The sequence below is a fragment of the Myotis nattereri genome, assembly GCF_964212035.1.
Source record: "Myotis nattereri genome assembly, chromosome: 2".
Lineage (NCBI taxonomy): Eukaryota > Metazoa > Chordata > Mammalia > Chiroptera > Vespertilionidae > Myotis > Myotis nattereri.
The window spans coordinates 175,158,425-175,173,168 of record NC_138076.1 but is presented as its reverse complement, the minus strand read 5'-3'; the positions used below and the strand labels follow the sequence as shown (position 1 = coordinate 175,173,168).

General features: G+C 41.5%; 1 protein-coding gene across 1 annotated transcript in view; it reads right to left on the bottom strand.

Moving 5' to 3' along the window:
* The window catches only part of CPNE8 (copine 8), a 193,277-nt gene extending 183,324 nt beyond the window's left edge, over positions 1–9,953 (bottom strand). Inside the window, exon 1 of the mRNA XM_081083691.1 lies at positions 8,942–9,953. Within this exon, the coding sequence (XP_080939817.1) occupies positions 8,942–9,039 (98 nt within the window). The 5' untranslated portion in view covers positions 9,040–9,953. The remainder of the gene's footprint in view (positions 1–8,941) is intronic.
* Positions 9,954–14,744: the final 4,791 nt, after the last annotated feature.

The window sequence follows — 14,744 nt, the reverse complement described above, 5'->3', positions numbered from 1 at the left end:
ATAAAATATATTTTTTTAAAAAAATTAAGGTACTGTATGTCAGGCAGGGAACACTGACCATTGCAAGACACCCTTTAAATACTTTATTTTATTATCGGCAATACACTTATTTTATTACCGGCAGTATATTCTTGCTGTCCCTTGGCCAGTGTTGTCATCTACTGTGATACCTGTTTTATCATATGTCCAACAGGAAAGAGCAATCGAAATATCAGCCGATAGCTTTTATTGATCACATGTATGAATATGCTAGAAAGTGCTTTCATTCCAAACTTTGTTGTTAAGCTCTACCTCCTACCTATCAAATCTCATTAAGGCCACATATCTGTGTGTTTTGGTGTGGGGAGCCATGCAGGGGAATCTGTAGAAATTGTGCATGCATTTCCAAATCTATACTTTCTGGCCACTGTTTGATTCTGCATTTAGACAGCCTGGGCTAGGACATATGACCCTTAACATGCAGCTTTATACTAGTAATTGTCACCCTGCAGTTCATGTTTCTGTCCAAACTATAGGTAACTCTCTTCTGTGTTGCTATGTGCCACACAATAATATACCCCCCCAAAAATGAGATAAGACTAACAGCTATTAGGTGCTTTTCTTGTGATAAGCATGGTGTGGGGCATTTTATAGACTTGATTTCACTCACTTCTCCAAAAATCTTATCAATTTTTTTTAATCATTTCCATATTACTGATTAGGATATGAAGTTCCAAAAGCTGAGATAAGTTACCCAAAATAACATTTCAAAAAGGTATAAAAAAGGGATTTAAAGACATCTGTCTGGCTCCTAATTCCATTTTCTTGCTGCTACACTCTGCTGCCCCACATTCTCATCAATCTTCACATGCAAGTTTCTCAGGGAAATAAAAGTATTTAGAGAGGTGCAGCCAGTAGTTTAGACTTGACTCTGCTTAAAGAGGAATAGGGAGGAAATAACCAAAACAAGGTATTCAATCTCTTTCAAAAGATACTTATGAATTTCTTTAGCTCTAAAAAACTATCCTGGGGTGGGGGTGGGGGAAATCATAGGAGTTGTCAATTGTTGGTGAATAACAATGCTCATCCGTAATCTGTAGCATCATTTTGAATGTTAACTTTTTGAATACATTTTGGAAAATAAATATAGTATAACCATGTAATAGACTATTACACAGTCATGTAAGGTTATGTTTTCAAAAACTAATGACAGCAACATTTACATGATATAATACTAACAGAAAAGTAGAGAAGAAAAATTGTATAGAATATAGTATGGTTTCATTATACAATGTATGTGAGCATGGACACACAAGAGAGAGACGATAAATGTGATGTTATAAATGAGAGAAGTGAACTACATGCTCATAGTATGATGGAATAGCGAGTGGCTTTTGTTTTGTGTTTATATCCATTTAATTACTGAGTACTTACCTCATGTGACAAGTAGTGCTTTAACTCAGGTATTAACTTATTTAACCTTCAAAACAAATATAAGAGGTAGAGGCTGCTATTATCCCCACTTTACAGATGAGCAAATTGAAGAACAGAGATTAAGTAACTCTCCCCGATTTCACAGCCAGTTTTAGTAAAGCTGGTCTAGTTTCACACCTATGCTCTTCAAGGCAAAACAAAACTGGCTCTAATAAGCAAGTGTTACTATTATAAACCAGGCTAACAACTGAATAAAACTTCTGTGAGAGGAACTGGTTTTCTTCCCTGCCTTGAATAAACTCAAATAGGGAACGAATGCAGGCTGTTGCCTGTCAGGCCACAAATAATGTACCTAAGACAGCACAACCGTGAATAACCAACCTATTCTGTGGGGTCTTGCTTTGTGAATTACTTCTAGACTCCATTCTCCACATCCTAGGGCATTTTTGGAACACTCCAAGCCCCAAATGCTAACAAATGCAGGGTGGGCCAAAATACTGGTGAAACAACATGAGTAAGACTTTTCTCTCCTAAGATATACCTGGGCAACTCCCATACTTAGAGTTCAAAACCACTGCCCAGAAATATCACTACAACCAATTTTCCTAAAACTTGGAAGCTAAAAAAGAAGAACACCCCAGCATGGCCCCCCAAAAAGCACTGTGACTACGTTTTTGAACAAGACCTCAGGAACTGCAGAGCCATAAGAATAGATGTGAACTCCCTATCACAGCTTGACCCTCAATTTGCCTATCATATGCCTCATTAATGGGCTAACAGAATTCTAATTTCCCTAGCTTACAGTAACATAATTTATCAGCTAACATCACTTGGAAACCTACTTGCACACTAACTTCAAACTCTTTGACTAAAGAAGGGTAAAGTGTGTCTAAGAGATAAAACCATGTGGATTGGGGTGGAGCCCCCAACTGTATTTGAACACGGATTCTCATTCACCACAGATAATCAAAACAGTAGAGGCATCTGCTTCCAAATGGGCCGATTCCCACTGGGCTCATCAGATTCTCCCCTTTGGAATCTGAATGTGCTTTCCCAGGTGGCCAGTTAATCACCGTGTAACTGGAGCTGTGACACATAAACGTGCATGGCATATGCCAACAGTGAGTGGAGAAACAAACAAACAAAAAAAGACCTAGAAGTAAGAGAATAAAGAACATGTGGAGAGGACATGAAAAGGAGAAGAAAGTAAAAAGCACACACAATTTCAGTCTTCCTGTTGCATTGTACTTCCGGTGACAGTACACTGGCAGGCTGTCACAACCTTTCATGGATTATAAAATCATGCAACAGACTGATGTATTTCAGAGAGAAGGGGTGGGAAGCAGGAAGAGATTACCCCATGAATGTATATGCATATATGCAGAAGCCATGGACAGATACTAGTGCTGGGAAGGCCTGAGGAGGGGAAGGGATAAGGGAGGAGGGGGTCTTCTGGGGTGGTGCAGGGGGGAGGTAGGGGACATCTGAAATACTTTGAAGAATAAAGATTAATTTAAAGAAAAATTACACAACCCACTTATTCCAGTAGAGAAGCAAGATCAGAGACAGTGCTGAATCCGACACTATCATTTCTAATAGTGACAGTCTAAGAGCAGCAATTTCCTTCCTTTGTATAATGCTTTATCTTTGACAAAAGGCCTATAAACAGTAATGTGAAAGTAGGTGTTTAACAAGAGACTCTCAAAAAAAAAAGCTAAATGTGTGTATGTATGTGTGTGTTTCGATAATTTATTACAAATTTTACTGATATAAAGTATGTGTAGCTGAGCACACAAGTTACAAATAACAGTAATATATCTAGAACATTTATAATTGTAAATTTCATAGGACTAATTGATTCTCATGGAATGTCTTAAGTGCAGACAATAACAGAACAATAATCAAGCTCTAATTTGCAGTGTTTGCCAGTTTCCATGGTGTAAATATTCCCACTATGGCCAATTTCAAGCTACTAATGTGATGTCACTGAACACGGATTGAGAAGAGGTGAACAATAGCATACAACTGCATATTTTCACCACATAGATGAAAAAGATTGAGCATAGATGATAGTAAGGAGTACAGATAATACTAACATATAGTAAAATAACTAGATGTGGGAAGTTTGGAGTATGTCTTAACTTTCTTTTAAAATGGAATTTATTTATTTTAGGTTTACATATTTAATAATTTCTTTATTTAACAACTGACACAAATTCCTGTCTGAATCCCATTTAAACCAGCTCCAACACACCATTGAAAAGTATCATCCTAATACCTTAGTAGGGTAGGTATTGCTAATCTACATCAAGTGACTACAGTCATTTGCTCATCAAACTGGTTGATTAAAAATTTTAATGTGAAAAACTAGTACATGGTGAGCCTAGAGATTTTGATTCAGTAAAGCTGGTGTGGGGGCCTTGGAGTCTGTATTTTAATAGGCAAAATGCCTTTCTCGTGCCAGATGATTCATCCAAAGAATTACAGAATTCAGCACTCATTGACTAAATATGCTGTGCCAAACTCAGAATAGACATATTATGGATGAAAAACAGGTTCTGTAATAAAACTGACAAGTCCAGTGATAGAAAGTAACCTTACAGAGTAATCCAATCATAGATTCCTAACTAGGTAGGTCACGGTGTAGAGTCACGCCCCAGGAATAAATACAAATTCTCTACTAAAAGGTTTATCGTTTCCTTAAACAAGCCCTGTCCATTGTTTCTGTGCATCTGGCTTGACACACCTTCGAAATGCCTTTTTCGGACCCCTAGGAAATATAACCATCCTCAAGAGAGAGCACAGAATCTTAGCTATCCTGTCATCCAGTCTCCCCTGGCTTTCCCCCACTTTCATGTAATCTTCCTTATGTCCCTTCCTTAATTCCAAATGCATAAAAGAAACTGCGGACTGCCATTCTGAGAGACATTTTTCTCATTCTGTTGAGTTCTTGCTTCCAGGCATAGCCTCTGTTTGGCTCAAGTAAATTCTTATAAAAATTCTTTACAGGTTTGGATGTTCTTACCTCAACAACATGGACACAAAAGAGAGAAAACTTGTCCTTAAGAAGAATACAAAGGCTAAGAATTATGATGCAACTACTGAAGCGGAGATAAGTTGGCCACTCCAAAATATACCTCTTTCGGGATATTGATGATTTTAGGCTGGTTAATTTTAAGAAACAGCAGCTTTGGGAAAAGTTCTGAAAACGATGTACACCAGCCAGAAGAACCTTGAAGGGTAGAGGGAAATTTTTCCTCCACCAACACTATGATATTGCTACATACCAGCTGCTGTGGGAAGACAGCAAAATCCAGCTTGGGAGTCATAAGAGAAAATGATGTTTGACCTGAGTCTTGAAAGAGGACAAGCTAATCAAGAAAAGAATAGGAAGGGAGTCAGGGACATTCAGGGCTGAGAGAGCAGCATGTCCATGGCCAGGTAGGCAAAAGAATTTGGTCCACTAGGTTAACAGCACATGCTTTGGGACTGTACCTCTTATTTGTGTTTTGCAGCCACATTTATCTGGAACACATTTTTTTTTTTTAATCCTCACTCAAGGATATTTTTTTCATTGGTTTTTAGAGAGAGTGGAAGAGAGAGGGAAAGGCAGAGAAATATCGATGTGAGAGAAACGCATCGATTGGTTGCCTCCTACATGCACCCCGGCTGGGCAGGAGCCTGCAACTGCGCAGTATGTGCCCTTGCCTGGAATCAAATCCAGGACCCTTAGGTCCACAGGCCTACACTCTATCCACTGAGCCGAACAGGCTAGGGCTGGAACACATTTTGACACATATTTGTTAGACTATGTTCAGTCAGAGTACATAAGCGGAGTGCTGGGAGATTAGACAAAAGAGTTATGACCAGGTCAAGAAGGACTTTTTAGAATGCCTAGCACAAAGTAAGTGCTCAATAAAGTCCCACTTTATACCCTTCCTTAGACATTAATGTTTAAAATTAATTTTACCACCGTTCTAGGATTATTGCAGAGAAAGGATTTACATAGGATAGCTAACCTACAAAGCCTACAAATACAGAATTCTCTCAATGCTTTTGTAATTGCTAACTTCTCAATCAGAGAAAGTGACAAAAATCACCAAAAGGATGTGTTAGAAATGTGCAACAAACAAAAGTCCCAGGGAAAACATTACTGTACTAGAGGCCTGGTGCCCGGATTCGTGCACTGGTGGGGTCCCTCAGCCTGGTCTGCGCCCTCTCGCAATCCAGGACCCCTTGGGAGATGTCAGACTGCTGGTTTTGGCACTGCGGGGATCGGTCGACCAGTTGCTTAGGCTTTTATATATATGTAGACATTTTTTGCTTCTGCTTTATCTCATTCTAATTCACCTGTTTTCAGAATAAAATGGGAATATTATAGACGTTATTTTCTGTTTCTGATGTTGTATCATTACAGCTACAGACATTTTAATTAGGTAACCCAATTAACATAAAAATCTATGAATTAACATCATGAAGAAAAATGAATCCAAGAGCTAAATGATGGGTAGAAAGAATGTCAAAAGAGCAGGAGCTTATTTCTACATAAACCCAGCAAGAAAGGTATGCTTGTCATCCTAACGCACAAATTGTGTAGCCCTACAAAACCGCCATGGATACAGTCTCTTCTCTAAAGCAAACGATGCCCATCTGTCTTGTCTCCCCTCAAGTCCCATCTCCTCTTTGTAGTATATTCCAAACACTCCATTCCACAATGTCCTGTCCCCTCCCTGTGCATGAACCTCATCACTGGATTTGATTTTACATTTTCAGAAAACTTCTCTTGCACACCTCATGGAGCATGGCGTAATGCCAGACACATAAAAGACACTCAAATACTTGGACAGTGAACACACAAAATGATTTCCAGGAATTATATTTAGCTTCAATTGATTTTCTCACCTCCCCCAAAATGAAGATGAAAATATTATCAAGTTTTTAAAAGTCTTGGATTGGAGACAGTGAAAAGAGGTTATCAAAAGGGGTTTTATTGAGTTGCTTAAGTGTCAGCAAGTCACCAGAGGGCTCTGATGAAAAGGGTAAGGGAATGTTTTGCTCTGCTTGCACATGGTAAGGCTTCGGGGCCTACAACTGTGCCCTGAAATCCCCACAAGCATTCTAGGATATATGCTTTTTATGCACACCAAAGAACAAAGAAAAAGAAGGAACAGGTATCTCAAAGCTGTTTCTATCCTTGTCTTCTTTAACCAATTTATTGAACTTCGAAAGAGGACTAATTACAGGTGAATCATATAATACACTTACTCAATAAATACTATTGCCAGTATCATAACAACTTAACATTTTAGCACTTTCTTAGTGCCATAATGTGTAAGCACTTTTCAGTCATCATCTTATTAAAAACTCCTGACAACAGTCTACTAATATATAAGATAAATACCATAATTTATCCTCATTTTAAAGACGAGGAAGCTTACTAGCAGATGAGGTAAGATCTTGCTCCAAGTTAAGAACATAAGAAAGTCACAAAGCCAGAATGTGTAACTAGGTTTCTTATGCCGAAGCCCAAAGGACACCACCATCTATGATTACAAGATTCAATTCTTAACAATGTAAGTACTTGGGTCTCGTTCAGAACTTTTTTTCTTCTGTTTGAAAAATTAAAAACAAGACACCAAATCAGTGATCTGAAAAAAGGCTGGAACAAGGGCATTTCCGGGTCTGAGGTAGCAAGCTGAAGCAAACTGCCTTAAAGCTAACAGACTTCAGGATTCCCAGCACACTCACAGCAAAGAAGTATCCACGGGGAAAAACACAACAATAATAATAATAATAATCCAGAGTGGTTAAACATGGACCCTATTGGCAGAGAGACCAGTTAAGGTATAATTTCTCTACAGGTATAATCACCCTAAAGAGCTTATGGGAAATTCAGATTTAATTTACAATATGTTTATATCCATTCCATGTACAGGCCATATGGCATTCAGATTTTATAGGATGTTCGGCAGAGGGTACGAGCTCTAGAAAATGCTGTTAATGTAGGACTTTTGACTCTGCAGTATCTGTATGTATTAATAACCTCCCTCTAGCATCCAAAACCAACTTCAGAGAGAAAAATAAAGGCTTAGAAATTAATATTTAAAAAGGGTTTTCCATAAAGTTTCACCTGTTCAATTGACAGAAAGAAATGTGTGGAAGCACTTAAAACTGTGGCCACACCATAAGACAAGAGGCTAATGCTTAGCTATCATTAGCAGCATTATTGTTTCCACAGTTTGAGGTCAGCAGTGAGAGGAATCAAGCAATCAAGGATTATACATCGTTTCAGAGATAGCTGATTAACAACTCAGTCCTGGGTTGGTGCTTGAAATTCCTTTCCCCCTCCACACACCCCCCACCCCCAATCTACCCCCATCCGCAAGAAAAATCATTCCTTTGGCTTTAGACTTTGTCTTGTAAAAATGCAAAATCAAGTACCACTAGGTTGACAGCACTTTAAGCTCCAGGTCTTATTTACGTGGGAGATCCCCCAGGTTTATTAGATTTCTTTAAGGCGAGTTTTACCCAGGAAAGGAAGGGGAGGATTTCAAGGCATGAAAAACAATCTTGGGGAGGCAGGTGGACACGTGAGAAGAGAGTTTTCCAACGAGATCAAAATGTGCCAACAAGACAGTGAATTATAACTGGCAAATCCTCCCCCTCCTTTTGCTAAAATCAGTTTAGTCTTACCCCGCCCATTTCCTCAAAATCGGCGATAGAGCCACTGGGCTGCTTTGTTTACGGGGAAACTGGCCCAAAGAACACAAGGCAAAGGAATTTGAAATTTACAGAACCTTGGGCAAGGGTGTCGATTGTTATAAGCACAATGTGTCTATTTGCTGGTAGAAAATCGTGACTTCCCAGCTTTTAAGTAAGGCACAGATTCTTCTGCAACCACTGGGCTGGAGCCGAAATCTCTACCTATCAGGCATGAGGCAGGCGCAGAGCCCGGAAAAGTGTGTGTGCGGGTGTGCTGAGGGAAGGGGAGGGGAGGAGGAGGGACAGGCGAACCCGAGGGCTCCAGGAAGTGGGTGGGGAGGAAGCCGCAGAGGTTGGAGCCAGCCGGGTCAACAGCAGGGCTGCAGACGCCTAGCTGGGGGAGTCCCGGGTCGCCGCGCGCCGCGGTCACGAGCGCTTTTGGCAACGCTGTCCCCTTCGATTCCCGTCATCACCCAGCCGTACCGCTCGGGTTTGGGACGTAAAAAGGGCTTGCAAAGTGGGCGGCGGCAGGAGTTTTCCCCGCTGAGTCACAGCCCAGCCAACTTTTACAGCATTTCCCCAGGAAGAAAACAAGAAGTCTCCGTCCCGTAGCCCCCCGCTCGCTTCTAGTTCCCGCTATCCGCCCGGGGCCGCTCGACCCAGGGGTGACTCCAGACCCACAATTGGGCTGCTGGCCACTCATCGTACAACTTCTCACCCGCTCCAAGCCTCGGAGTATCCCGGGCGCTTGCCAAGCGCTCCCAGCCGGGCGCGGGGAGGGCAGGAGGAGGGGGTGAAGGGGGGAGGGGAGAGGCTGCGTGCTCACCTGCAGGAGACGGACACCTCCACCCGCGTCGCCGGGATGGCCGCGCTCAGCTGGTTCAAGTCCCCGATGCCCGCGGTGCTGGTGTAGCGGCTGTCCATCTTGCGGGGAGGCGCCGTGGACTTGTCCGGCGCCCACTTCCAGAGCTCGAGGCGACTGAGGTCTCCGAGCTCAGCTCCAGACAGACGGGGATAGAGGTGGAGGGTGGAGGCAGCGGGAGGCGGAGGCAGCTCGCTGCAAGTAGGAGGGAGGAGGCTGGCCGATCTCCGCGCGCTGCCCCGAGGGAACCGCGAGTTAGTCCCGGCGGAGGGCGAAGCTGCCCGGCAAGTGACGCCCGGGGCCGCCGGCGTCCCTGCCCCCTTCTTTCAGGCAGCAGCCCCCGCGGGGGGACACTCCGTCAGCCTCTTCTGGCTCCGCGAAGCCTCCGGGCACCTGGGGGGAGAGTGGCCCCGGCTCCAGACCGTCTAGGAGCGCCAGCCCCGGCCCGCTGCGCGTGCGGTGGAGGTTTTGTCTCCGCCTCTACACACCCACACCCGCTTCCTGGGCCGTGACTCCCTCCTGTCAATCAGGTGTGGACGGGAATGTCACGCAGTTTCCTCGCCTGGGATGGAAGCTGGAGGTGTGGGCGCCCCTGCGGGTGCCGAACGCCTCTATCACAAGTCCACCCCTCCCCACCCCGCGCTGGCCCTCAGGTCTCCCCGAGCCTCCGAGGTCCCTCCCACGCTGCCCTCTGCAGAGGAACCGGGTCCGCGGCGGGACTGCCCACCCTCTGCCACTTGAGGGTTGGGTGACGATGGGACGTGAGGCCGATCTCCGACCTTCTGGAAGAGGTGGGAAAGTGACAGATCGATATGTGGGACACGGTGGGAGCCGGTTGGACTCTAAGGGGTGGGGGGTGGTGGGGATTTAAGGGACCCACCTAGTTTCCGAATTCTTCCCCCATTTCTTCGGAACGTGGAGGTCTAATGGTGACAGTTCTTCTCCAGTCAGAGCTCTTCTGCGCCCCCTCCTTTCCAAATGCATGTAAGTTCTGTCCTGAAATCCGGAGGTCACCCAGAATCCCGGCGGCAACACCTGAACGGAACAGGACGGATAGAAGCGGAGGAGCCAGAGTGAGCGCTGCGTGTGGGTAACCGGGTTCCGGGGCTGCCAGGCTGGTGCCAGGACACAGAAGCTGCGAAAGCACCGGGAGGTACCAGCCGCTCACCTCCATGTCAGGGACCTTTATTGCCCGCACCTTTCCGCCAGCCTCGCCCGTGCGCCCGCAGGTCCCGGGTGCTGGCCACCAGGGGCGACCGAGAACGGGAAGGGATGCACCCTACTGCAAATTAGGGGAGTAGAGGGAGGTACCCTGTCCGCCTTCATTTAGTGCGCCCACCACGGAGTGTGCAGCTGGTAGGACTAACTCAGGGAGGAACAATTTTCCTGAGTGAGGACCTGCCATAAGTTGTAACATTTTAACCCACTTGGAGCCACTTGCCTTAGCGAATCTATAGACGTGTGGGTCAAGATGTGATGGCACAGTTTTGTCATCACCCCTGGCCAGGTGTCCTTTCAGATTTTATTCTTGGTTTCCTTTCCTGCTCTTCCCACCCACCACTTGTCACACCTGAAGTCCAGAAGTTCTCTGTTTCTCCTCCTCTTTCCCTATTACAGATTAAACTGTAGTTTATTACTATTTGGGAATGTCCTAAAACTCCATACATTTCTATTATTTTGCCCAAAATTAAATTGGGAGAAGAGACCTACTGTATTTCCTTAAGCTCACCAGACTTTTATTTTATAGAAGCCTACTGAAGAAATAAAAGTTGAGGACTTGAAAATAATATTCAACCCATAAGACCTTTACTTAAGTTTTTCCACTTTATTCATTTGTAACTGATATATAATAATCTGCCCATAATTCAGTTGTACCATTTGATAAATTTTGATGCCTATATTCTCCTGTGGAGCTATCTCAATCAAGATAATAACCCATTCCATCAGCCCAAAAGTTTTCTCATGTTCCTTCTGTAATCTGTCCTCCCTTTACCACTAAAAAATCCCTCCAGGCAACCATTGATATTCTTTATATAACTGTAGATAAGTTTGCATTTCTAATATATATATATATATATATATATATATATATATATATATATATATATTGCATATGGAATCCTACAGCATGTACTATTTTTTTCTGTAGCTTCTTCTGAGCAAAATTCTTTTGAGATTCTCCCATGCTGTTGAGTTCATCAGTAGTTATTTCCTTTTCATTGCCTGCTAGTATTCCGTTGTACAGATGTGTCACGAATTTTTTATCCATTCCTGCATTGCTGGACATTAAGTTTTTTCCAGGTGTGGGCTACTACAAATAAAATAGCTATGAACATTTATGTAGACTTTTTATGTGGACATATGCTTTCATTACTTTTGGGTAACTATCTAGGAGTGGAATAGCTGGGTCATATGAAATATGAATATTTAACTTTTTAAGAAACTACTAAATTGCACCAAAATAGTTGTACTACTTTCCATTCCCACAACATTATATGAGTTCTAGTTGTTTTACATCCATACTAACACTTATCATATTACTTGTTTAAATTTTAGCCAATGGAGGATTGGGGGGGGGGGGGGGATAAATGGTGATGAAAAGACCTGACTTAGGTTGGTGAACACACAAAAGAGTGTACAGATGATGTACTGTTCAATTGTGCATCTGAAATCTGTATAATTTTGTTAATCAGTATCACCCCAATAAATTCAATACAAGGGGAAATAGGTAAATAAATTTTAGCCAATCTAATAGGTGTGTAAAATAGGTTAATGACTAATGATGTTGTCATATGGGTCCCACTGTGGGTTAATAACTAATGGAAAGCATATTTTCATGAGCTTATTTGCTATCTGTAGATCTTCATTCATGAAGTGTCAGTTCAAATCTTTTACTAATTTTTACTGAATTGTTTTATTATTCTTGAGTCTTGAGAGTTCCCTATATATTCAGCACTCATAAGTTCATCATGTTGACGTAAGCTTTAGGTGACAAAACTTTTAAAGTATATTCAAACTCTGTTAATGTAGTCAGCACAATAAAGAATTGCAATGTTTAAAAGTAACTTTTAATAGCTTAATAAATACCATGCATCATGACATGTCTATTTCTTTAAGCTTTTATTTTAAAGAATTTTTAATAAAAATTTATATGTATTAAAATGTATTGAGATAATATAAATAACTTTGGAATGTGTTAAAAATTAAAGATGAAATTCATTTACTAAAGTGTATAAGCAGCCATTATTCACCAAGTCTGTGATCCAGTAAAAATTATTTGAATGTTGACTGTGTGCTTAGACACTGTGCTAGACCTGGGAGGTAATGCTCTTTGCTGGCAAGGAGATGGATGACTGGGTAGAGATTATACTGAATGAATCATTGAGTTTTTGGGGTTTTTTTTTTGTGTGTGTGTGTGTGTGTTTTTAAATATATGTATATATTTTATTGATTTTTTACAGAGAGGAAGGGAGAGGGATGGAGAGCTAGCAACATCGAGGAGAGAGAAGCATCGATCAGCTGCCTCCTGCACACCCCTACTAGGAATGCAACCAAGGTACATATCCTTGACCGAAATCGAACCTGGGACCTTTCAGTCCCCTGGCCGACGCTCTATCCAGTGAGCCAAACCGGCCAGGGCAATCGTTGAGTTTTTATCTCTGAGATTTTATTATTCCACAAGATTCAAGAAGACCTCAGTTTGTAAGTTAAATTGTTATTGTCCATTTTATTTCAAAAGCATTTATTTACAAAATAGCATGGTCAAAAAGAATCAGCTTGTCTGAAAGAGCATATATCCTTATAAGGACAAAGTCCATTTACCTCATCGCGCAGGTGCTGTATCAGCTCACACAGAAATCCCAAACAAATTGCACTGAGCAGTTCTTCAGGCTGTAGCTACATCAGTGGAAAATTCGCTCGGTTGGGCCTAACTCTTCCGCCCCAAGATAAGTCAGAAGTGCCAGCATTGCCATATGCTCACCTTCAAAATGTCCTCAGGAAATTGAAGAAAATAGGGAGCTGCAGCATTGCTTAACCTCTATGGATGGCTACATCAATTTAGCCACATAACCTGCTCTATGTAGGCACAGCTTATAAAATAAATGTTTGTAATAGCAAAGGACTGGCTGTTTAATTAGAGGAAAATTGCAGCTGACAGAAGACATTTGAATGAGTGTCCAAAACATGTTCGCTGAGCACCTGCCTTTTTTCTGACCTGCTAACCATTTGGAGATGATTTACCCCAAGTGAATCAAGTCTGCACATAATTCAATAATTTCAGACAATAAAATAGCTTGAAGTTACCTTTGTGACTAAATAAAGTATTAACCAGTATTTGAATACTACCTTTCCAATGGTTAAGGCAGTCAGAATAATAATATCACTTTTTAAGTTATACAAATAATAGCAAGATTAAGATATGTTGTGAATAAGTGTCCAGGAACATTAAATCCAATATTTTAATCAAGTGACACTTTTCTAAGGGATCTTGGGTGGTTCTTTAGGTAGGCCTAGTCTCAAGCACTTTTTTTTTTGTTTGATAAATAAATTTTATATTCAAGAGACCATTTAGAATACATAATGCTTTCAGTTTCAGAACTTCATATATATATATATATAAGCATACAGAAGAACATATTTCAAATTACATTTTGAAAGTCTTGGGTTGGTTTAGGTAATATTTAGTTTTCCACTATCACAGAGTCATTTGGCTCAACCACTAAATATTCAATAAAGAGACGCCATGAACTTGTGAGGATTGGGGAAGGGGTAGATCAGGAAGGTGATCAAACTGAGGATAGCTGTCTTACTATGACTGAAACTTTGTTGTTGTTGTTTAATGATAGTATTTCAGTTATCTATTGGTGTGTAATAAGCGAGTCCAAAACTTAAGCACTCAAATAACAATAGTTTTACTCCTTTTCATGATTCTTTGAGGGAGCAATTATGGGAGGGCTTGGACAGGAAGTTGTGCTCTATGTTGTGTCAGTTGGCATCATGAACATGGTTGCCTTCAGCTAGAGGCTGGTTGGCCTGGAAAATCTAAGAAATCTTCTTTACCATGTCTGGCAGCTCAATGCTCTTCTTCCATGTGGCTTTCCTCTTTTCTCTTCATTCAGTTGTTTAGCCAGAACTTCACATCATGGTGACTGGCTTTCCTACAGCCAAAGTGGAGGCTGCCAAGCCTCTGAAAAGCTAGACCTGGAACCAGCTCAATGTCACTTCCACTGTTTCCATTTGTCAAAGCAAATGATAAGGCTAGCCAGCCCACATGCAGGGCAGGAGTGGTGGCTGAGGTGACTTAAAGGGTAGAGCAGCATACACATATTGTAAGGGAAGGAATTGATAGCAGTCATCTTTGGGGACTACCCACTAAAAATAGTCAATTTAATTAAGGCTAAAATAATTACATGTCCCTCATTTAAAAAAAAAAAACCACACACACTGATCTAATTTTTCCACTACTTTTAATTTGTTCTATTTGAAGAAAAAAAAATCTATATAAGGAATCAGAAGTCTTATAGCATACATTGTAATGAGTAGGATCATAGTAGTAAGCAAGGATTTGTCTTCAAGAATGGCTTTGCTATCTACATGTGAACAAAGAAGGAATAAATAGAAAACATGAAGACTATGTTCCCTGCTTTTAAGCATCAGTTTAATGTGCTTAAAATCAGCTTAAGAAAGAGCAATAAATAAGCTATGTTTTGTCATGAGATCATGTGGTATAGACCAATGTGACTAATGCTCAAGGAAAGGCATATTG